Here is a 20,797-nt window from a genome sequence, read left to right as displayed (position 1 = left end):
GGCTCAGTAGTTAAGACGCTGAGCTTGTCAATCAGAAAGTTTGGCAGTTCAGTCTTTGGAAACCTGTTCTGCCCTCCCCCCCTCCGTCCGGTAATGAACGCCGACACAGGCTTACTGTTAGCCACGCTTTATTCACAGCAATTACAATCCTGTTGGCTGAAAGCCCAAACATGACTCACAAGCAAGAAGTTGGCAGCAACCCAGACTCCCACAGACAAGAGATACAATACAAACAAGAGCTTCTCCAGATTGTTATGAACGGTTGTGTCCTGCAAAAGGACTCCTCCCAAAGTCTCTTCTTATATACTCTCTTGGGAGGGGCCAAGCCACAACCACCTGGGCTTGATTATCTCTTATGACTCTGTCTCCGCAACTGCAGCCTCTGTTTCTCCACCCTCTGTTCCCTGGCATCAGGGACAAACTCCCTTTGATCTTCCCCACTGCTCCATGCCTCAGGCACCTCCTGGTGGCCAACCAGCCTCTCTGGTCCCTGCTCTGAGTCTGAACCCTGCCTAGGGTCCTCCACATCTTCCATAGCAGACTCAGAGGGGTCCTCGCTATCGGAGTCCATCAGCAGCTCCAACAGCTCCTGCTGGGCCACAACAAAAACCCTAGGGCCACGTAATGGAGTGAGTTCCCATTTACTTGTCCCAGCTTCTGCCAACCTAGCAATTCAAAAGTACATTAAAAAATGAAGTAAAAAAACAGGGTCCACCTTTGGTGGGAAGGAAACAGCGTTCCGTGCGCCTTTGGCATCTAGACATGCCGGCCACATGACCACGGAGACATCTTTGGACAGCGCTGGCTCTTCGGCTTTGAAACGGAGATGAGCACCGCCCCCTAGAGTCAGGAATGACTAGCACATATGTGCAAGGGAACCTTTACCTTTAGTTGCTTTGCAGGAGGTCAACTTGCTTCCAGGGTGTCTGCAACATGGAAGGAGGGCAATGAAATACGAATACGTGTTGTTGGACCTGGTAGCTTCTGCTCAAGCAAATTCCTGAATGCAGGCTACCCAAGGAGATTTATTGTCACCTGGCAAACAGATAAACCTCCAGGTGTTTCTAGGACCCTCTAAAAGGATGCAAATGGCCAGCCGTCTGCAAGGAGTAACAATCCTTCCATTCCCCACCCTCCAGCCAGAGCTGAAGAAGCTTCTTGAATTAGGAGCGAAACGCCTTCAAAAGAAAAAACAGGAAAGTCCAGTTGCCTCTTGGAAAAAAACACCTTTGGGACATTTTTGATCCAAAAACAGCCACATGTTATGAGTTGGCCCACACATCTGGAAAAGGCTGCAATTGAGATGGCAGTTCCAGCATTTTAGATATTAGATACCAGCGATATAGAGGGACATCAGAAGTAAAAGAGTTTTCAATAGGCCATGCTCAATGTATGCAGTAGTTTTGTTTAGAAAATTGTTTTAATAACAAGTGTTCCTGAGCAATCACTTTGTTTTTTTTTTAAATCAAGAATGGTTAATTGTTGCTGTGCTAACTGCCTTCCTTTATTCTCCTCTCTTCTCAGTGAAATGCTTGAGAAACAAACCTGCATACTTTGCTGAACGGCTGTACAAATCTATGAAGGTAAATGCACACATAAAAACGGCTGCAAAACCGAATAGAAGTCCTGTAATAGTCTCGTCCTATTATGGGCTGATTTCCTGTAATTACATGATCCGGGCTCAGGCATTGCAGGAAAAAACTGGGGTTTCAGAACGGGTTGGATCAGGGACAGTGGTGGGTTCCTATTGGTTCAGACCGGTTCAGCTGAACTGGTAGTGGTTTGGCGTCCTGGGTCGCTGGAACCTGCAGTGACCCAGGCTAGCCACACCCCTGAATTGGTTCCCCAGTTGGCCCCATCAGCGGCGCCATCTTGTTTTTCAGTTCTGCGCATGCACAGAACAATTTTAATTGCACTGTGCATGCATGCGCAGTGCACGTCATGTGTGCAAAGCACGCGCAGGAGCAAACCAGCAGTAGTGCCTGCTGGAACTCACCCCTGTTGCATGTCCATGTATTATAGAGCTGAGGTGGGAAGAAAGGACCGTGTCAGCATTCCAAATATCATCCGGAATTAAATCAGAGTCCAAGGCAGAACTTTCCTCAAACTTCCAATTTATTAAGAGAGACATGTTGGCACATCTGTGGGAAACCCGAATCTGAAAGCTTCCTGGGATTCCCACCCAATTGAAAGGTTATGATCTTGTCCCCACACCCACAAGTCCATCACATGGTCCAATCTTCCTCTGCCATGCTGGGATTTCTACCCATCTAGTTCGGGTCAGGTGCAGAGGTGCAGAGACAAAAGATGCCTTGGGCTTCTAGAAAGGAATGTTCTATTTTGACAACAACACATTCTGCTCCTTACTATTCCCCTCCCAATTCCCCACTAATGAAACAGTATAGTAAAATAAGAGTGAGTGTGGCAGGCCAAAGATCCTAAAGGGAATATGATTGCAAGCCTGACACACTGTTGATGCTGAGTGAATCAGAATAGTGTCTTAGACCTGTTTCAAGATGTCAACAAGACAGGTCAGGTTCTCCTCAACCCCAACCACCCCAGATTTGTTTAAATGCAAGCTGGATATATAGAAAATATAATAAGAGAGATGGAAGGGATCTTGGAGGTCTTCTAGTCCAGCCTCCTGCTCAAGCAAATTTACAAACTTAAGAGGAACCTAGCTACCCTGAGTCAGATTTTGAATTGGCGCTTCATGAATTGACTTAACTCCATAGCTAATTGTGTGACAAAACATGGTTTGGTGAGACACATCACTAATTTAATTCAACATCAGAGTTACTCTGGAGATCAAAGCATGCTCCTATAACTTGATCAATCCTTCTGCCAAGGACGGAATCAAACAGCTTCTCTAGTAAGCAGCATATAATATCCTTGTGGTTAGTTCATTATATATTTTTTTTGTAAAATTTTTTTTTAATTTAAAACAAATACAACATCTTTCTTTACATGCTATAGAAAGTATATCAGTTGTTTACAAATAGACTTTTGTGCATCTCTTCCACAGTCAACAAACATAATTCATGTTAACTCGAGCATTTTAACTCAAATATTCATACATATCACCATCATCATATATCCATTTTCATTAGACTATAATTATTATTAAAAAAAAATAATAATAATCTTAAACAATACATGCCCACACCAGTGGGAAAAGAAAAAAAAAAAAACAAAAAAAAAAAAGTAAGAAGCCAAAAAAAAAAAAAGACAAGGCAGGGAAAAGAAAAAAAAAGAAAGAAAAAAAAAGAACACAGGTATATATTATAAAAACAGTATATCAGCTGGTTACAACATGTTTTGGTGCTTCTCTTCCATTAATTCATATTAATTCAAATATCTTAACTCAAATGTTTACCATATTGACATCATTATACCTCCACTTTTAGTTGACTACAGTTATTTAAACATCCTTCATCCTCAACTATGCCAAAGATTTAATCCATAACCACATGCTGACATTTCATTTACTTGTTTGTAAAATTCTCTATTAACATCAAATCTTCATATCCTGTATTAGCTGAACATCCATAATATTTAATACCAAAAATTCCATCTTCCATGCAATGTAGTTTATTATCATTCTCCCTTCTTTAAGTAATTGTATCGTATATCGTAACATTTTCCCCATATTAGTTAACATTTAACTGTATATATTTTATTTTATTTTTTAATAGTGACAATTATTGTGATTAATAACCTTTGTATATGGTCCAAAAATATTTCCAACCTTCCCTTCTCATATCCAATTATTATTTATCATATCAACTCCACATTATATACATTACTATCAATATCAATTATTATTCAGCTATATCTATTACAAATAAAAGTAATTAGATTTAGCTAATTTTAAATTGTATTCATCCATCTATCAGCCTATGTCTCTCCAATAACAAAACCTTCTTAATCCTATTGCCATTCGTGGAACAGATTTACCAAATGTTTTTATAAGCAAGTCCAAACAAGGATATCTTTGCACCTTTTTGCTCAGGATGTCTCTGATGAAATAATAACGTTGTCCCAGGCTTGTTAAACTTTTCAGTTTGTCTTTAATTCTCAAGGGTGGAATTAAAAATTCTGCAAATGATGTTTCATAAAGTGTAGATTCTTTAATGCTTCTCATTCCTCCTGTGCTCTGTCTTTTAAGATGAATCTTCTGTATGGCTGCCCCCCTTTCCAGCGTTACATCTCTTTCTCCCTCCGAGATAAAACAGACGCCCTGCGTGTCAGCAAGTTGAGAGACTTCATTTCTCACATTCTTCATTTGTATTTCAGGAACATTCAAACATTCAACGTTCTCACTTTTTTCTTCATATTTTAATGTTAGGTAGTCCAGTTTTTTTTCAAATCTTTCATATGAATCAAACAACTTTTGAAATGCAGAAAAAAATATTTGAAACGAACCTTTTGAAGTATGTATCGACGCCATGTTGTGACGCAGTTAGAAACTCTAAAATATTTGCAAGTAAAGACATGCTGGGAGCTGTGCGATCTTATCTGATCTTAGACCAACACAGCCAAGCAATAAAAGTGTCAGATCGTAAAAAGCCAATTTGTAGTAGATTAGTTTACAACCCACTTAAGAAGAGTCAGGGGGAATGTTGAAGTAGATCTTTAAAACATTTAAAAAATAGGGTAACCACCGGCCATAAATCCATTAAAGAAAAACCAATTCGCCGCTAGATTCTTCTGTTCTTTGGTTTCAATTAGCTTAAATTTTAGTGCGGACCGTCTCTCTTTGAGTAATAAAATCAGCTTACCAGTTGAATTCACTTCCACCATTCTTAGGGGCAACCTGCAGTTTCGGTTAGCATACAGCTAATCCAGAAGGAGCTGGCAAGGGGGGTTAAATTCCAAGCCCCCCCAGAGACCTGCGAACGTCTCTGAAGTCACTGGATCTCCCCTCACCTTTCACTGTCTCTACGGGACAGCTAGGGTCCGAAACGACCCGTCCAAATTCCTTCGGAATAGGGGAATTTCAGGAATAGCCTGAAACTCCGTCTTCTCACTGCTAAGCCCCGCCGCCTTCCGTTCATTATATATTTGAAGGGATTTCTAGTTTAGGACAAACCTAATGCAATGCACCAACTTAGTCTGTTGATAGTCTCTTTGCTATCTTATTGCAAAGCTGGCTGAGGAATTCTAGGAGTTGAAGTCCACAGGTCTTAAAGTTGCCACAGTTGGATAATCTTATCCTAGGGATCCAACAAGGTTTCAGCAAGAACAAAAGGGACTTTTTATCAGGGTTTCTCAACCTCCGTGGTTTTTGACATGTGTGGACTTCAACTCTCAAAATGCTGGCTGGGGAATTGTGAGAGTTGAAGTCCACCCATTTCAGGAATTGAAAAACACAGGACTAACAGCTTGGTGAAGCACAATTAGCAGGTGCTGACAGAAGAGAATATATATAGAACTGTGAGGTCCTTTGTGCTGTCTTGAGCAGGGTGGTTTTTAGCAGAAGTTTCATTATCAAACTAATTAACATCCTCCCTCCTCTCTGGAAGCTGAGCCATGGCAGCTGGATTTCTTTTCTTTTTGGTTTGAACCTATTGGCTGCTTATTCAAGCAGCTTCTGCAGCTCAAAGCTCCTTGGATAAGCAGCGAAACATTTCAAACCAATGAGCTGAAGAAGCTTCTTGGATGAGGAGAAAAATGTCTTCAAAGAAAAAACAGAAAGTCCAGTTGCCTCTTGAAAAAAAAGCACCTTTAGGACAGCCAAGACCCGGAGGACGGAGAATCTCCATAGGCATTTCAAACCAAAGAGAACAGAAGTCCAGTCGCCATGGCTCAACTTGATGACTGAGAATCTTCCTCCTCAGTGCTAGCTCACCTTGATTGATGACGTTACTTAGTTTGGTAGTGAAACGTTTTCTGCAAGAAAACCACCATGCTCAGAGAGCGCCAAGGACCCCACAACGAGCAGGCAGCTGCTTTAAAAGGGACAAAATGTTTTGCCGGCTGAGGTTTAGCGTGTTGTGTGACTTGGCTTTCTTTTCCAACCCAAAATCAGGGCTTGGGCACCGATGATAACACCCTGATCCGTGTGATGGTCTCTCGCTGCGAGATCGATATGATTGATATTAAGGCGGAGTTCAAGCGCATGTATGGAAAATCCCTCTACTCTTTCATTAAGGTGAGCTGCAGGATCTGATCTCATTCTGATTCTGCACAGCTAGTCTAGTGAAGAGAAGAACCAGGGGAAACAGGATAGCATCTTCCAATGTTGGAGGGGCTGCCAAAGAGAGGAGGGGGGATGTTCAAGCTGTTTTCCAAGGGACCCGAATGGATGGAAACCGAACAGTGAGAGCAATCAATCAATGGAACAGAAGTTGCCTTATGAAGTTGTGGGAGCTTCATCACTGGAGGCTTTCAAGAAGAGACTGGGCTGCCATCTGTCAGAAATGGTGTAGGATCTCCTACTTGGGCGGTTGGGGTGGGGTTGGACTAGATGACCTACAAGGTCCTTCCAACTGTTAATCTATATCTGGAGGTGTGCCCAACAAAACTCTCCCAACCTTACTGGAGCGCTTCCAGCCAAAGTCATGTGTATGTAGGTTGTGGCGAAAAACATCAAGATGGCAGTCACAAGAGTAGGATTGGAACGCAGTCTATTTTCTCTGTGTGTGGTAGAACTTGGGTTGCATCACGTTTTCGGGGGGAGGGGGGGAGCTTGCTTCCAGGAAAGGCAAGGGGGGTCCATATCAACCAGACCGTGAACTTTATTCTGCGCACCTGTAACTCAGAGGTGAAGGCTAAGGCAGGAGCGGTGAGCCCTGCTTTGCTAGAATTTGCATTAGTAAAATAAAAAATAACTATGTTTTGATTTTCCTTCTCTAGGACGACACCTCAGGGGACTACAGGAAAGTCCTCCTCCTTCTGTGTGGCGGGGACAACTAAGAGCTTCCAGGTTTCTTCCCCATCTTGGCGCTCAGGAATTTTGGGAGTTGAAGTCCACCAGTCATAAAAGGGCCATCGTTCCCCTGCCGCAGATGACAAGTAGTCAAACCTTTCGCGGAAATGCTTTTTAAAATGCCAATCATATCGCGCTAAGCTAACATTGATTGTACCTCTGCCCTCTCCGATTTCTAAATTTAAAAAGAATTTCAGTCTCTGCTTTGAAACAGATGCAGTATAGGATGACTAATACAATATTTTAAAACTCTGGCTCCTTCCCATTTATTCTGCAGAAAGGGGAGGTTTTATTGAATATGGGGATGGGGACGGGAGTTGTTAGTGGGGAGATAATTCACCTAATGACTGTTGCAACATGCAATCATAAAGGAGAGGCTCCATTATGTCATATCTTGAGGACTACCTGTGGAAACGGTGAAATGCCAAATTTCCTACAATGGGGTGGGGGCAGTCTCCTTCCTGATGGCAAGGTGGAGGGGGTCTTGCAGTCTCTGTTCCAGAGATGCCTTTCTCACTTGTATCCCCCAAAAGTTTATTTGATTGCCAACTGAGTTTATTTATGATGCTGTATTTTACACTCTACATTGCATTTTACACTTGGGACGCAGTGGCTCAGTGGCTAAGATGCTGAGCTTGTCGATCAGAAAGGTCGGCAATTCGGCGGTTCGAATCCCTAGTGCCGCATAACAGAGGGAGCTCCCATGACTTGTCCCAGCTTCTGCCAACCTAGCAGTTCGGTAGCACATAAAAAATGCAAGTAGGAAAATAGGGACCACCTTTGGTGGGAAGGTCACAGCGTTCCATGCCCCTTCAGCATTGAGTCATGCCGGCCATATGACCAGGGAGATGTCTTTGGACAGTGCTGGCTTTGAAACGGAGATGAGCACCGCCCCCTAGAGTCTAAATGACTAGCACATAGGTACGAGGGGAACCTTTACCTTATTTTACACTCATGCAGGGAGTTTGTCTTGCTAACATGGGGCAGGCAAAATCTTACAGGAAGACGGCTGCTTCAGACACGCTAATGCCACCTACAATTCTCATTCCCATACAGCTCATGTCAAGGGAGTTTTGTTAAAAAGGACAAGTATAGGAGAGTACAAGTCTTTCTTTATGCTGGATTTTAGTGCCCCAAGTCAGCAGAGGGTTAAAAGAAAATTCCCACAAACACCTTTATACAAATACCATGCAGCAACTCTTCTAGCTTCTGAACATGAGTAACTCAACACCCACACTGAAGCAGTGCAAAGCGACACTTGGCAAACAATCTAGCAATCCCATCTATGGATCAAGCACTTCATTTGCATATATTGAGCTGCAAGCAGCACCTGTTGTATCTTTCCTGCACCATGCCAGATTTTGGTGTTTTCATTCCAGGGATGCAACTAATTTTTTCCCCCCAGGAATGTGAGCAGAGAAGCTTCACCATCACGGACGCTGTCGCTGGAAAAAAAAAGGTGTTCTAATCTTTGCTTGATCCAACCGGCTCTACAAGTAATCTTGAGCTGTTAAATAGTTTCCAGATCAATAAAGGAATTTTGCTGTTTCAATAAAACTGCTGTTTCAAGACGAGGAATACCAAACATAGTAAAATAAGTTTTACTCTCCTCTCTGTCAGCCAGAGGCTGGAATCTCACTGAAGACTCCTTTACAGGGGTGGCTGTCTCAACATCTCTACTACAGAAGGAAGCCCTGCTGCTTGGGGCCAAGCTTTCTCTTGCATAAACCCATTTGCAAGTTAATTACTCCAATGGCTCCATGAAATGCGAGGTATATTAAGGCAAATCAAACAAAGGACAGCTGGCTGCTTTATAAATACCAGATTTCTCCAGAGGTTGGACCCTCAAAAAAAATACTAAGCACTCCAGAAGTTTATTTTTGTAGGAAATGGTATTTTTCCCTGCATAAATAGTTGCTTAGCTGGAGCAGCTAGTCCATTTTCTCCTCTCCTTCTATGCCAGGCAGCATGTCATCCCTCCACCTTGTGGGCTCCGGCACATAGGGATCGAACGTCCACCTGGGAAAGACTCGCTTGTACAAGGTCATCAGCACCGTGTCCTGGGACTTCAGCTGCCCGTCGAACTGGCACTTCATGTGGCCGTGAGTCCCTGGCAGCCGAGGAGGAGGAGAGGGAGAGTCAGGGCACGCAGCCAGTGGGGAAGGGAGATTTGCTGGGCTGCCCCAAAAACTTTCACTCACTTACCCAGAGGTTCCTTGATATGGCCACGGCGGCCCCACTTGGTCCGGAGCTCCACTGGTTTGAACCATAGGACATCCTCTGCAGGGGAGGGAGGAAGGAGTAGTAGGACTCCAGCAGGGCTCAAAGTAAAGCCCTAAGATTAGAGTCGCAGACAAGGAAAAGCTCTATACAGTAAGGATACCCAGCACAGAGACTGTGTGTGTGTGTGTGTGTGTGTGTGTGTGTGCGCGCGTGCGCATGTTGAGGGAGGAGCTTCCTACAACACTGCATGTGGGCAGAGCTGGGTATCCTTCCTTACAGAGCGACATGCTTTGAATGGGTCCATTTCTCTCAAGGAAGCCACTGCAACTCCCCCACTCCCTCCCCCCCACCTAGGGGTGAAATCCTCCTGGTTCGGCTGAACCAGTAGGGACGATTGTTGTTGTTTCTGTGAACCAGTAGTAAAAAAAAGCTTCCAGGGATGAGCTGTGCGATTGTCGAAAATTTCCCCCTCCCACACTTTTTAAAGCATTTTTTTCCTGCCTATTCGCCCTAACCAAAAAAAATACTTGAAAAAGCGGGAAAAAAGCTCACCCAGTCACATGACACCCTCCCCCTCTCCCCCACACACACCAAGCCATGCCCACAGAACCAGTTGGCAAAAAAAATAGATTTCACTACTGCCCCCCTTCCCGCCCCCAAGGGACTTTAGATCCATACCTCTGTTGAAGAACATGTAGCGCACGACGGCCAGCTTGCTGAAAATCTTGAACGGGTGACCACTGAGTACCACCCGTTTAACGACTAACCGGTTGGGATCGACACTGAGCAGGGAGCCCGTAGCCAAGAGATTCTGCGCTCCTGCAAAGAAGCCCAAGTGGGAATACTGTGACTCCAGGGACAGAGGGGCCCAGGGTGCAAATTCAGGCCAGGCAATCGATCACCAGCGTTTGCCCTGCGGAGGAATCGTGTCCACCGAACTCCAAGATCAGCAAAGGGCAGAAAAAGTGCATAGGCTTCAATCCAAGGCAAAGTTTCAGCTGCCCTGGCGGATAAGGTGGCCGTCAAGTGGGATAATGGCACAATGGACCACAATATACTCAGCATACTGGTTGGGGCTGCTGAGAACTGGAGTTCAGCAACAAGTTTTATTACCACTGCATGCAACTTTTAATACAAATCTGGACCACATCAAAAGAATAAGCTCAAGGTAACGCCACAAGCCCTTGACAAGCCCCACCCCCCACCCCCCACGGACAATAGGATGTGCTCTGGGACATTCTCCCTCTAGGCCCCACGGGGACCCAGTGTGAAAGGCGACAAGTTAGAAGGATAGGAAACTGCTGGGTTTTTCTCTTTCCCAACTGCTGCAGAAGAACATTTCCCCTCCTGGCCCCCTGCAGACAATCTGAGAATCCCCTTTTCTAGCATGAAGGGGAGGCCATCCGATCCATCTTCAGGTGACAGGTTAAGGGAGGCTGCTGGAAAAGGCAGCAGAATCTAGAAATGTGCTCTGATCTAGGCTTCCTGAGAAAGCATACATCACAATCTTAGTCCCCAAAAAACCCTCTTTTATTTAAACGGTAGTGAATTATGGTCGGTCACAGCCCATGATGATTCACAAACAGTCTGTAAGGAGTCAGAAGTTGACAGAAGTCTGTCAAAGTCTTTCAGGATAAGGCTGATAAGCACCCACCTTTATCTCCCTTGAAATGTTGCCAAAGACCTAATTGGCAATTAGTTTTGCAAGGCCACATGGAGCCCAAAGTCAAACAGGACTTCTCAGAGTTTGAACCGACTAGATGAACTAATTGCTTCCTTCAGTTTGCTCCTCTTTTAGGTCTTATGGGAGGGGCCCATCACCTCCACGCCTTACTCCCAAGTCACCCTTTTTATCTTAACTGTTCTTGCCTTCTGGCAGCTCTGTGCATGCGCACACTGGGAACAGGCTCCTGCTGTTCTTCTGCCTCTGCCTGATGTCAGGCTCCAGAGGCAGCACATAACTACCAGATGGCCCTGGCCCTCTCTCTGCCTCCGACACAGAGCCCTCGTCCGAGCCTTCCCCAGACTCCAGGACTTGCCCATGTTCCTCCCCAACCTCCTCAATGTCCGACTCTGCTGCCAGCTGCGTAGGCCGCCAGCGGGCCACAACAAAATGCCAGCAGAAGCAGTGATGGTGGTGGCAGCAGCAGCTCACCAGAGGATACCAAGGCAGGGGAACCCATATTAACCCAAGGCACCTTCCACATCCCCAACTCACCGTCACTCTCCTGTTTGAACAGCAGCACCGAAGCAGGCGGAAAAGTGATGGGGGCATAGATCGAGGCCACCACAGCAGTGTCAGCATGGAAAAACTTCTCCAGCTTGTGTTTATCCGCTGCAAAGAAGGGAGTGGGGGGTTGGATGTTTAGTTTGGGTTGACTGCTAAGAGTATTTGTAGCCCAGGGTTGACGAGGGGTCCTTTGCTGCTCCCTGCACTTGGTTGTTTTCATGCAGATATTTCAGGACCCAACTATGTAACATCATCAGTGCTAGAAAGGGAGTGGGGTTTGCTCTCAGCTTATATGCATGTGTCAGCATTGATGGACAGCCTTGGTGATTAGGCTGTTGTCTGATTGTTTGTCCGAGTTGGTAGCTCCTCCATTGTGGGTACTGTTTAAATGAGGTCAGATCTGACTGCAGTGGGATATTGCCGAAATGGTATTCCTAATGACTGGATTTCTTCTTTTGAAACTTGGCTTGAGGCTCGTGTATTAATTAGGGCATCTTTCGGAAACCTGACATAGGCCTTCATATGATGCATCCAAAGAAAGATGATTTGAGTCGTTTGTTCACTTGGAATGATCCACTGGTTTCACGCATCACAGTATTTCAGTATCTTTTCCCAATGCACTGGGCCAAAAGGACGACAGGAAAGAGCCAGATCCATCTTCTCATTTCCCTGCACTCTGAACTAGATTTGAACCACTCAGACAACGGGGTTGGGCGGTTGATTCCCTGCAAACAAGCCCTATTAAGCCCCCTAGTTTGATTCAGGCTTGTCAAAAGCGCCCTCCACCCATACTAGGAATTTCACCCAGCCCTGCGTGCCCTTTCTGATCGTCTCCTTCTCTTCTCGGCCCAAAGGTCCTTAAGAGGGAGAAAACCCCCCACAATGGCTCCCATCCCTTATTCAGAGAGGAACCACCCCTGGGCGGAGTAGAGGACACAGTTCCCCCACCTGAGGTGTGCTGAGAGTAGAGAGGGGAGGCCCGGAAGCGACGGAATCCACAATGGACGATGACCTCCTCTTTGGACTTCACTGGCTCACTGTATCCTGGGTGGCGTCTCACCAGAAGGTTCAGCAGAGACATCTGGAGACCATAGAAAGAGGGAGAGGAATCAGAAGCTGAGCTGCTCAGGCCACCAAGGGATCCTCAGCTGCTCTCAGGCCGATTCAGACCCTGGAGAGAAATGTCTGCTCTTCTAGGCCCGTGATGGGGATCTATGGCACAGGTGGCGCCCAGAGCCTCTCTGAGGGCACACCAGCCGTCACCCCACCCCAGCACCACCGTGCATGCAAGCGTACCTCCCATAGGCCAACTGCTCTTCGGGTCTCTGCTGCGCATGTGCAGAGGGGGGGCACATGCACAGGGGGTGTTCACATTGCATTTGGGGGCCCCCACAGCCCATTTCGGCTTCTAGGTTGGTGCAGGCAGCTTTCCAGGCCCAAAACAGGGCACAGGGGGCACCCATAATGCAATGCACGCACACACGACACACACACCCACAATCCGTGCCACACGCCCCTCCCCCTTTGACCATTTTTGGCTTCTAGATTGGTGCAGGAGGCTTTTGGGTCCGGAAAGCCTCCTGCACCAACCTGGTAGCCAAAACAGGATGGGGTGCAGGGGAGGTATCACGCGCACATTGCATTATGCGTGCGGGGGTGCGCGCTTTCAGCATGTGACGACAAAAAGGCTAGCCATCCCTGTTGTAGGCCCTTGAGCCAGTACGATCAAGCCAGGCTTTCCTTGCCCCAGAGAGAAAAAATATGACCCCCCCACCCACCTCCTCTCCTTGGGACTCACCTTCTGCTCATAGGGAAGCAATGTGAAAAGCACCAGAGGCTCCTGCTTCTGCTGGAAACTCTCCAGAACAGAAACTGGGACATTGCAAAGGTGGAGCGTAACGTACCAGCCGACCTGCGGGAGGAGCAGAGAAGCAGGTCACATGGGAGTCCTGGCAAACGCACACACACACACACCCCACGGCACAGAAGGTAACGAAGCTGGGTTCAACTTTGCTTAACGTCTTTTCTAAAGTGCAGAAAACGCCTCCACAAATACCAGGTTGACGGCAATGATGGTAAAATGGGGTTCGTTTATTTTTTCCCCCCTCTAGAAATGAAACCAAAACCTCTCACCAGAGGCAGCTCCCATTAAACTCCCAAATGCTTTGATACAACTCTGGAGACGGAACTCCAAGGAGTCAATCGAGGCTCTCGGGTTAAGTGCTTGGATAGTCCACACAATTAAAGCAGGTGTGTCCACTAGGGCAGTGATCCCCAACCCCCGGTCCGCGGACCGGAGCCGGGCCGTGGAGTACCTGGCACCGGGCCGCGCAGCGGCCGGGGGCCATGATCGCTGCAGCGGCCGGGGGCCATGATCGCTGCAGCGGCCGGGGGCCATAGTTTCTTTCTGTATGCAAATTAGGGCTAACTGGCACAAGGGGTGTTACTGGACCGCTGGTGGCACTCTGACGTCACCAGCGGCCCACCGCCCCCCTGTGTCCAGCGCCGCCCTTCTCATTCCTTTTCAGCACTTCAGCGCTGGCCGATTCCTGAAAAAAACCTAAGAGCGCCTGCGCAGCTACGTAGGGCTAGCGTAGACAGCACTAGTAGCGTAGCCTTGCACTTTATATTTATGTAATTGCATTTTATTTTGTAAGGCATGTTTAAATACAATAAAATAAAAGTTGTTTAATCAAAACAATCTGATATATAAACAATCAATGTGTCGTCGCGAACAACGCCCCCCCACCCCTGCGCGCGCTCAGCGGGCCACGGTAAAATTATCAAAGGCTGACTGGTCCGCGGCGATAAAAAGGTTGGGGACCACTGCACTAGGGTGGCTGGCCAGGGAATTCTGGGAGTTGAAGTCCACAAGTCTTAAAAGTTGCCAAAGTTGGACACCGCCTGAATTAAAGCCTAACTCTACAATAACTGTGATTGTTTTAAAAACATTAAACATGTAAAAGCAACAATTGTTGAGCGGAGTGAGATGGGAGAAAAAGGACCAACCTGAGCTCCATCGGTTTCCTCCTTTTCCAATTGACGGAAGGTGTGTTTCCTTGTCCGGGAAAAGTCCTGGAACTGGAAGATCCGGGCATAGTCCCTGGGGAGGTTCTCCTTGGGATCCCAGGGAGATGTTCGGAAGCTCTTTAGTCCCCTGAACTTTTGGAACCTGAGGGAGCCAGTGGAATCATTTCCTTGCCTTGTCTTCAACCCCTGGGCCAGCTGCCCTCTCCCATCTCCCTGCAACCCAGCACAGCCTCCAGGTAAATTCAGCCTCCCAGGGCAAGTTACCTGGGCAGTCAGGGAAGGCCTTCACTCAGCAACCCCTCCCCCCAACCAGATCCCAGCAACTCCTCCCGCAACCCTGGCCATTGGCTGAGGCTCTCACCGGACCCGGGCTGGCAGATCCCGGGGAGTGTCCACCTCGTCTGGAAACATTTCTTCTTGTCGCTCCTGTCGGTATTTCTCCAGCATGGCTGCTTCTTCCTCCATTTTGTCCTCGCCCTGCTCCATCTCAGGCAGCGTCATTGTTTCACAGTCCTCCTCCTCCTCTGAAGCAATTTCCTCTGCACTGCTGCTCCCATCCTGGCAGAGCAAAAGCACCGAGGGAGAGAGGAGGCCTCCCCAGTCTGTTGGCCTCAGCCTCTGCCAGGTACCCACGTCCACCTTCAAAGCCCCCCGCCCACCAGTGGAGCTGCCTCATCCTGCACAGGCTCTTCGTCAGGCTACTATCAAAGAATGCAAACTCCCTTACCTGGGAGATGGCTTCTTCCATCATCTCTTCCTCCCCGTCCTCTTCCCCGTCCTCCTCCTCCTCCTCCCTGCCATTACTCCATTCGTCCTTGTCCAGGATCCAGGCAGCCTGATAGGCAGATGTGCCTTTGGGGACCCTCTTGGCCACTTTCTTGTTCTGCTTAAAAGATTCTGTGGGTGGTGAGAGAGAAGGTTACGGCTGGAGAACCTCCCTCCATAAAAAGAAAATAATAACGCATTGCTCTCATCAGTGTAAAGCCAAGATTATTAAGGCCCATCCCTCTTCAACATATAGCAGGGAACATATAGCCAGCACTGTCCGAAGACGTCTCTGTGGTCATGTGGCCGGCATGACTCAACCCTGAAGGTGCACAGAACACTGTTACCTTCTCACCAAAGGTGGTTCCTGTTTTTCCACTTGCATTTTTACGTGCTTTCAAACTGCTAGGTTGGCAGAAGCTGGGACAAGTCACGGGAGCTCACTGTTACGCGGCGCTAGGGATTTGAACCACTGAACTGCTGATCTTTCTGACCGACAAGCTCAGCCTTTTTAGCCACTTCTTATGTCCTACTTTAGGATGACAGAAGGCCACCTGTTTGGAGACCAGGTTGTTTCCTTGGGCATCTCTAGGCTGGGCAGACTGTGGGATGGTTAAGCCAGGGGTCTGATCCAGCCTGGCACTATGTATGGGCCGATCAAGAATCAAGACCTGAGAATGTTGTTATTGTTGTTTTGACAGAGTAAACCAGGCCACCAAAAGGAAGAATACTTGAAAAACATTAAGCCCTTCTTAATTATCTTTAAAGCTTTATCTTAATCACCAACATTTGAATGCCTCTTGTCAATACTGTATGAATACCACTGCAATGAAATATAATAGTCTGTGTTTTATAATACCATAAGTCAGTAATAAGCCCTTGAAGAAATGACTGAGAGGTAGATATACAAGGCCTCAACCCTCTCAATGGAATCGTGGTTAGATAGCTGGCCCTTTTGAGGGAGGACAGGCAACATTCATACATCAGAGTTAAGCTATATCCTGGTTCCTTCTAGTTCCACCTTAGCCAGTGTAATTCAAAGCTACGGCTATCAGTATAGAGCATAACCTAGAGAACCCATTTAAGGAAACATGGATTAAGACAGGGCTCTCCAAACATGCCACTTTAAGACTTGTGGACTTCAACTCCCAGAATTCCTTAGCCAATAATGGACCGGGGTCTCCAAACTTGGCAACTTTAAGACTTGTGGACTTTAACCCCTAGGATTGGCCGGCTGGGGAATTTTCAGAACTGAAAAAGTCTTACAGCTGCTGTTGGGGGAGTCCTTGGTCCATGAACTAAGTTACGACCTGTCCTAAGTCATCTCTGACTGACCCTCGGCCTCCTGCAGCTCCTCCTCCGAGGGCCAGGTCTGCTCTCCTTCCATTGGATCCGGAACCACTTCTGCCTGCAGAGACTCCTGCTTGGCAGGGTCAGCCTTGCTCAGCACCTTCACCTCTTCCTCCATCTCGGCGGCCGCACTGCTACTAAGGTCACCCTGCAAGAGGCACAAGAGAGCAGCTCAGACCACAACCCCTTTGGAAGGGGAGGAGCATCTCAGTCACACCTGCACAGGAAGAGGCCCCACCTGTTTCTTCCTACTTGCCAGCTGTCCTCCCGGACACTTTGGGCTCAGGGCAAAGAGGTCTGGGGGAGCGTCCATTTGATTCATCTGGAAGTCTCCATGCCCAACAAGGTGCACCAGGGAGTTGACGTTCAAGCTTCTTCCCCTCACATAGCCAGACACCATTAAGGTCCCCACCATGGCACTGTCAGAGCTGGGCACAAATTCGGCAGCATAAGCCAGCAGGTGAGCCCGCCGGTCTCGGAATGCCAAGTGCTGCTGCTTCTGGCTCGCCAGATGCTGCAGCAGCAGCGCAGATTCCTGCTCGGTGTCGAGAGAAAAAAGCCTGGCCCCAGGAAACCGCTTCTCCGTAATCTTGCTGAGCTTTTTCCGGGAATCAGTTTGCTTCTTTGGTGGCTGCTCAGCCAGACCCTGAACAGCAAGGCCTGCGGGGAACAAAAGAAAGGCTGGCTTAACTAAGGACAGCTGGAAAAGTCGGCCTTTTCCTCTGGATCATCACCGAGGCAGTTGCACTTAGACTTAGATACCGCTTCACGGCCCTCTCTGTTATGGCCCGCCAGCAGATTCAGACAGTGAAGAGGTTGGGGAGGAAGGTGGGCCAGTCCTGGAGTCTGGGGAAGGCACTGATGAGGGCTCTGTGTCAGAGGCAGAAAGGGGGCCAGGGCCATATGCCAGTTATCAGCTGCCCGGAGGCAGACGAACAGCTGGAGCCTGTTCCCAGAACTGCCAGACGAAGGGAAGAGCTAAAGAACAGGGGTTGAGTAAGGGAGTAAGGCCACAGGTGGACGGTGAATGGCCCCTCCCAGAGGAAATAAAAGAGGAGCGAAAGGGGAGTGGAGTTTGCAGGAGACAATTAGTTTGCTTAATTGGTTTGTGACTCTGCGAGACTCCTTGCCGAGTTTTGCAGATATCAGCCAGAACACTCTGAAGGGGTCTATAGAGTCCACTCAATGACCGCAACAATCTGGGTCCTCATTTTACTGACCTCAGAAGGATGGAAGACTGAGCCAACCTTGAGCCGGTGAGGATCAAATTGCCAAACTGCAGGCAGTCAGCAGAAGGAGCCTGCAGTACTGCATTCTAACTACTGTGTCACCATGGCACAGTATAATGAGAAAAGAGTAACAACAAAGCAGTAACAACTACAGAGCATCAGGGGAAGCAAACTCATTTAAAAATCAAAGAGCCAAATTTAGTGTCAGGGAACAGATATTTCATAATTGGGTTAGTTATAAAAAACCAAGCATAGCTTCCAAGTCCTACAAGATGACAAGGCAGCTTTACAGCAAGAATTGTAGCCTTACTGGATGAATGGAAAAACAGGCTGCATTGGGCACTAGACTCACCATAGCTGGGGAGACCCTGTGCAAAGATGCAGGAGAGGCAGTGATCGCCAACAGCATCCCAACCATCTGCAGCATCCAGCAGGAAGAGGAGAGTATCGGCCACTTTGGCAAGATCCAGCACTGCATGGAGGCTTCCTGGAGAATAAGAATTATGGAATTATGGAAGATATATGGAACATGCTATCATATATGGTGGACTTGCAAGGCGGCCAAAAAAGTATTGGAAAAAAGTTAAAAGTAAGCTGGAACCTGTAACAGCAAGTCAAATTGATTGGAAACCCGAGACATTCCTATTAGATATGACGACAACTAAATATAAGAGAGACCCTACATCTGATTTTAGATATAATTACAGCGGCTAGGATTGCATTTGCACAGAGATGGAAGAATAAGTCAACACCAAGTGAAGATGAAATAACAAGAAAGATTCTTGACTATGCTGAGATGGACAAGTTAACAAAAGAAATCCAAGAAAAGGAAGAGACAGAATATTCTTTGGTATGGGAGAAATGGTACAGGTGGCTGGAGGAAAGAAACAAAGATTAACGATAAGTACCTAAGAAAGATAAAAATTACAAATAAAGGATAAATGTTATATACATAAAAGAGGGATAAAGTTTGTTTGTGGTAATATAGGTAAATAGGTAAATGATAATGAAATAAGAGGGTTAAAAATGGAGAAACTCGATGGTAAGGTATTAGTAGGGAAATATTGTATATATACGTACCGATCTAAAACTGCTATAAGAAGGAACATGAAGTTCCAGTGTGTTGTATAAATGTCTTTGTATTTGTAAATATCTGTTTTTGTATTTGTGTGTTTAAAATAAAATAAAAATAAAAAAAAGAATTATGGATCTTACAACTCTCTGAAATACCCCAGGAAAATGCAGGAAAGACCGCAGAACTATTTTGTAGGTATAGAAGCTGCCAAGATACTTCTGAAAAATGAGGCCCTCACCTGCATCAGCCACTATAAAACGCCAGCGCAGCTTGGACCGGGGGCACAGCAGGGCAAAGCCAGGTGGCCCCCCCTTTGCTGGGAACACAACCGAATCCTGGTTACTCCGGAAAAGGCTCAAGGCCGCCTGGGGATCAATTTGGGCATGCAGCGGCACCAGGACCATCAGGTGTGGTGGCCCATCCTTGCGTCCCAAATTCCGCTTTTCCTCCAACACCTGCAGACAGAGAAAACCAAGGTAGGTGAGGCTCCTCCTCTCTCCGAGCAAGCGGCCCAGATTTAGCTTCCCTGCTCTCTGCTGCTGCCGACAACTCACAGCCTCCTGGTGCTGCCGGCGGAGCTGCCAAGCCCGGTGCCTGCGGTCCTGTTTCAACCTGTTACGGTTTACCTGACGAGTGAAGGTCTTAACCGGGACCCGACCTGGAGAAGGAAGAGGGGTGAAATGGTAGGAGATTTTTTTTAAAGTTTTATTTTTAATCTCATACATTTACAGGTGTACATTCATCTAGTTAATTTTCTTATTATATTTTAACCCTTTTAAACATTCATTTTTCCATATAAGAAATTAATATAAATTGAAATTTGTTTTGCTTGCCAATACACCTATTTTATTTTACTACTATTCTACTTTTTTCCCCTCTTCTTCCTCCCTCCCTCCTCTACTTTCTCCTCCTCCTTCCTTTCCCTTTCCTTCTTCCCCTTCCTCTCCTTTCCTCCTCGTCCCCTTTATACCCTCTCTCCTCCTCTTCCTAACCCTCCCAATCTTCCTCTCCTTTCCTCTTTCTTGTTCCTGGCAGGAAATTTGCTGGCTTTCTGCCTGTTCCTCCTTGGAAGACAAAACAACATCGGGGGCTGCCTTTGAGTTGAAGGAAGTGATATTAAGTTACTCTTTTATAAAACGTTAAAAGGTTTCTTTTGTATTATTTTACAATGTTAAATGTATACACCATTATATTCTTCCCTAAAAGGTGTAATACGTTACTAAGCTTTCGCTAACCACAAAATGTGTATAAAGTGTAGAGTGTATAAAATGTATTGTATTGTTTGAATCTACTTGTACTCAATCCACTTGGGAGGAGACTTGGAGGCCGCCTTTGCGAACACTTTTTATTTTTCTGTCAATAAACCTTGTGAGATATTTAATTAATGGGATTTTTAATCTCACAGAGTAGACCGGGGATTTCCCCTTCGAAGTCTTGTGGACTTCAACTCCCAGCATTCCTCAGCCCAGCCAGGCTGACAGGGGGACTCTGGGGGGATGAAGTCCACAAGTTGCCACGGTGGGAGAGACCTAGACTGCCGCTTCTCTATCTCAGCCTCTTTGGTCTTGAATGTCCAGAATGCCTCGACCTTGAAGGCACCCAGACGCCGAATTGGGATAGACTGCTCCTGGACTGGAGGCTCTCTTCGACCTTACCCAAAAATTAAACCACCACCACCACCACCCCCGGGAAAAAGGAGGCCCTCCGCGCTCTTACCTCCCTGCCTCCGCGCGCTGCTCACGCGGTGCTTCCCGGCCTTGTGCGGTTTGTTCTGCTGCTTCAAGGAGCCCGCGCGGTGGACGGCCGCCTGTTTCGCCATGGCCGGGCCGCCGTCACGCCGGAAGTGACGCCACCGAAGGCCCGGACTCCGCCGCTCTAGGATGCGCGTCTCTGGGGCCGCCGCGTCTTTCCTATTGGCTCGGACGCCGGCCAAGACGCCGACGCATGCGCAAGAGGCGTCCGCG

At 47.1% G+C, this 20,797-nt stretch overlaps 2 protein-coding genes across 2 annotated transcripts in view; one reads left to right on the top strand and one right to left on the bottom strand.

Annotated features, from left to right (window-relative positions):
• ANXA4 (annexin A4) overlaps positions 1–7,109 on the top strand; it is a 38,710-nt gene extending 31,601 nt beyond the window's left edge. Inside the window, exons 11-13 of the mRNA XM_032229250.1 lie at positions 1,525–1,583; positions 6,032–6,154; positions 6,859–7,109. Of these exons, the coding sequence (XP_032085141.1) occupies positions 1,525–1,583; positions 6,032–6,154; positions 6,859–6,918 (242 nt within the window). The 3' untranslated portion in view covers positions 6,919–7,109. The remainder of the gene's footprint in view (positions 1–1,524; positions 1,584–6,031; positions 6,155–6,858) is intronic.
• A 917-nt stretch (positions 7,110–8,026) lies between these two features.
• Positions 8,027–20,675, bottom strand: TSR1 (TSR1 ribosome maturation factor). Its single transcript, XM_032229684.1, has 15 exons — positions 20,550–20,675; positions 19,388–19,491; positions 19,072–19,288; positions 18,111–18,245; positions 16,768–17,189; positions 16,515–16,677; positions 15,142–15,311; positions 14,776–14,972; positions 14,394–14,556; positions 13,183–13,296; positions 12,333–12,465; positions 11,373–11,489; positions 9,833–9,973; positions 9,137–9,211; positions 8,027–9,041 (listed from the first exon to the last, which is right to left on the bottom strand). The coding sequence occupies exons 1-15, from the start codon at positions 20,650–20,652 to the stop codon at positions 8,863–8,865; spliced, it is 2,433 nt and encodes an 810-aa protein (XP_032085575.1). The 5' UTR covers positions 20,653–20,675; the 3' UTR covers positions 8,027–8,862.
• Between the last annotated feature and the right edge of the window lie 122 nt (positions 20,676–20,797).

Source organism: Thamnophis elegans, chromosome 13, assembly GCF_009769535.1.
Source record: "Thamnophis elegans isolate rThaEle1 chromosome 13, rThaEle1.pri, whole genome shotgun sequence".
NCBI classification, from domain to species: Eukaryota; Metazoa; Chordata; class Lepidosauria; order Squamata; family Colubridae; genus Thamnophis; species Thamnophis elegans.
The sequence above is the reverse complement of the archived record's forward strand: the minus strand, read 5'-3'. Positions and strand labels throughout refer to the sequence as shown.

Excerpts from the sequence above, each read along its gene's own strand:
- TSR1 (XM_032229684.1), bottom strand. The coding sequence starts at position 20,652 with ATGGCGAAACAGGCGGCCGTCCACCGCGCGGGCTCCTTGAAGCAGCAG. Across the intron at positions 16,678-16,767 it reads TGGCAAGTAGGAAGAAACAG|GGTGACCTTAGTAGCAGTGC; the intron begins GTGGGGCCTCTT and ends TGCCTCTTGCAG. Across the intron at positions 12,466-13,182 it reads TGCTTCCCTATGAGCAGAAG|ATGTCTCTGCTGAACCTTCT; the intron begins GTGAGTCCCAAG and ends TATGGTCTCCAG.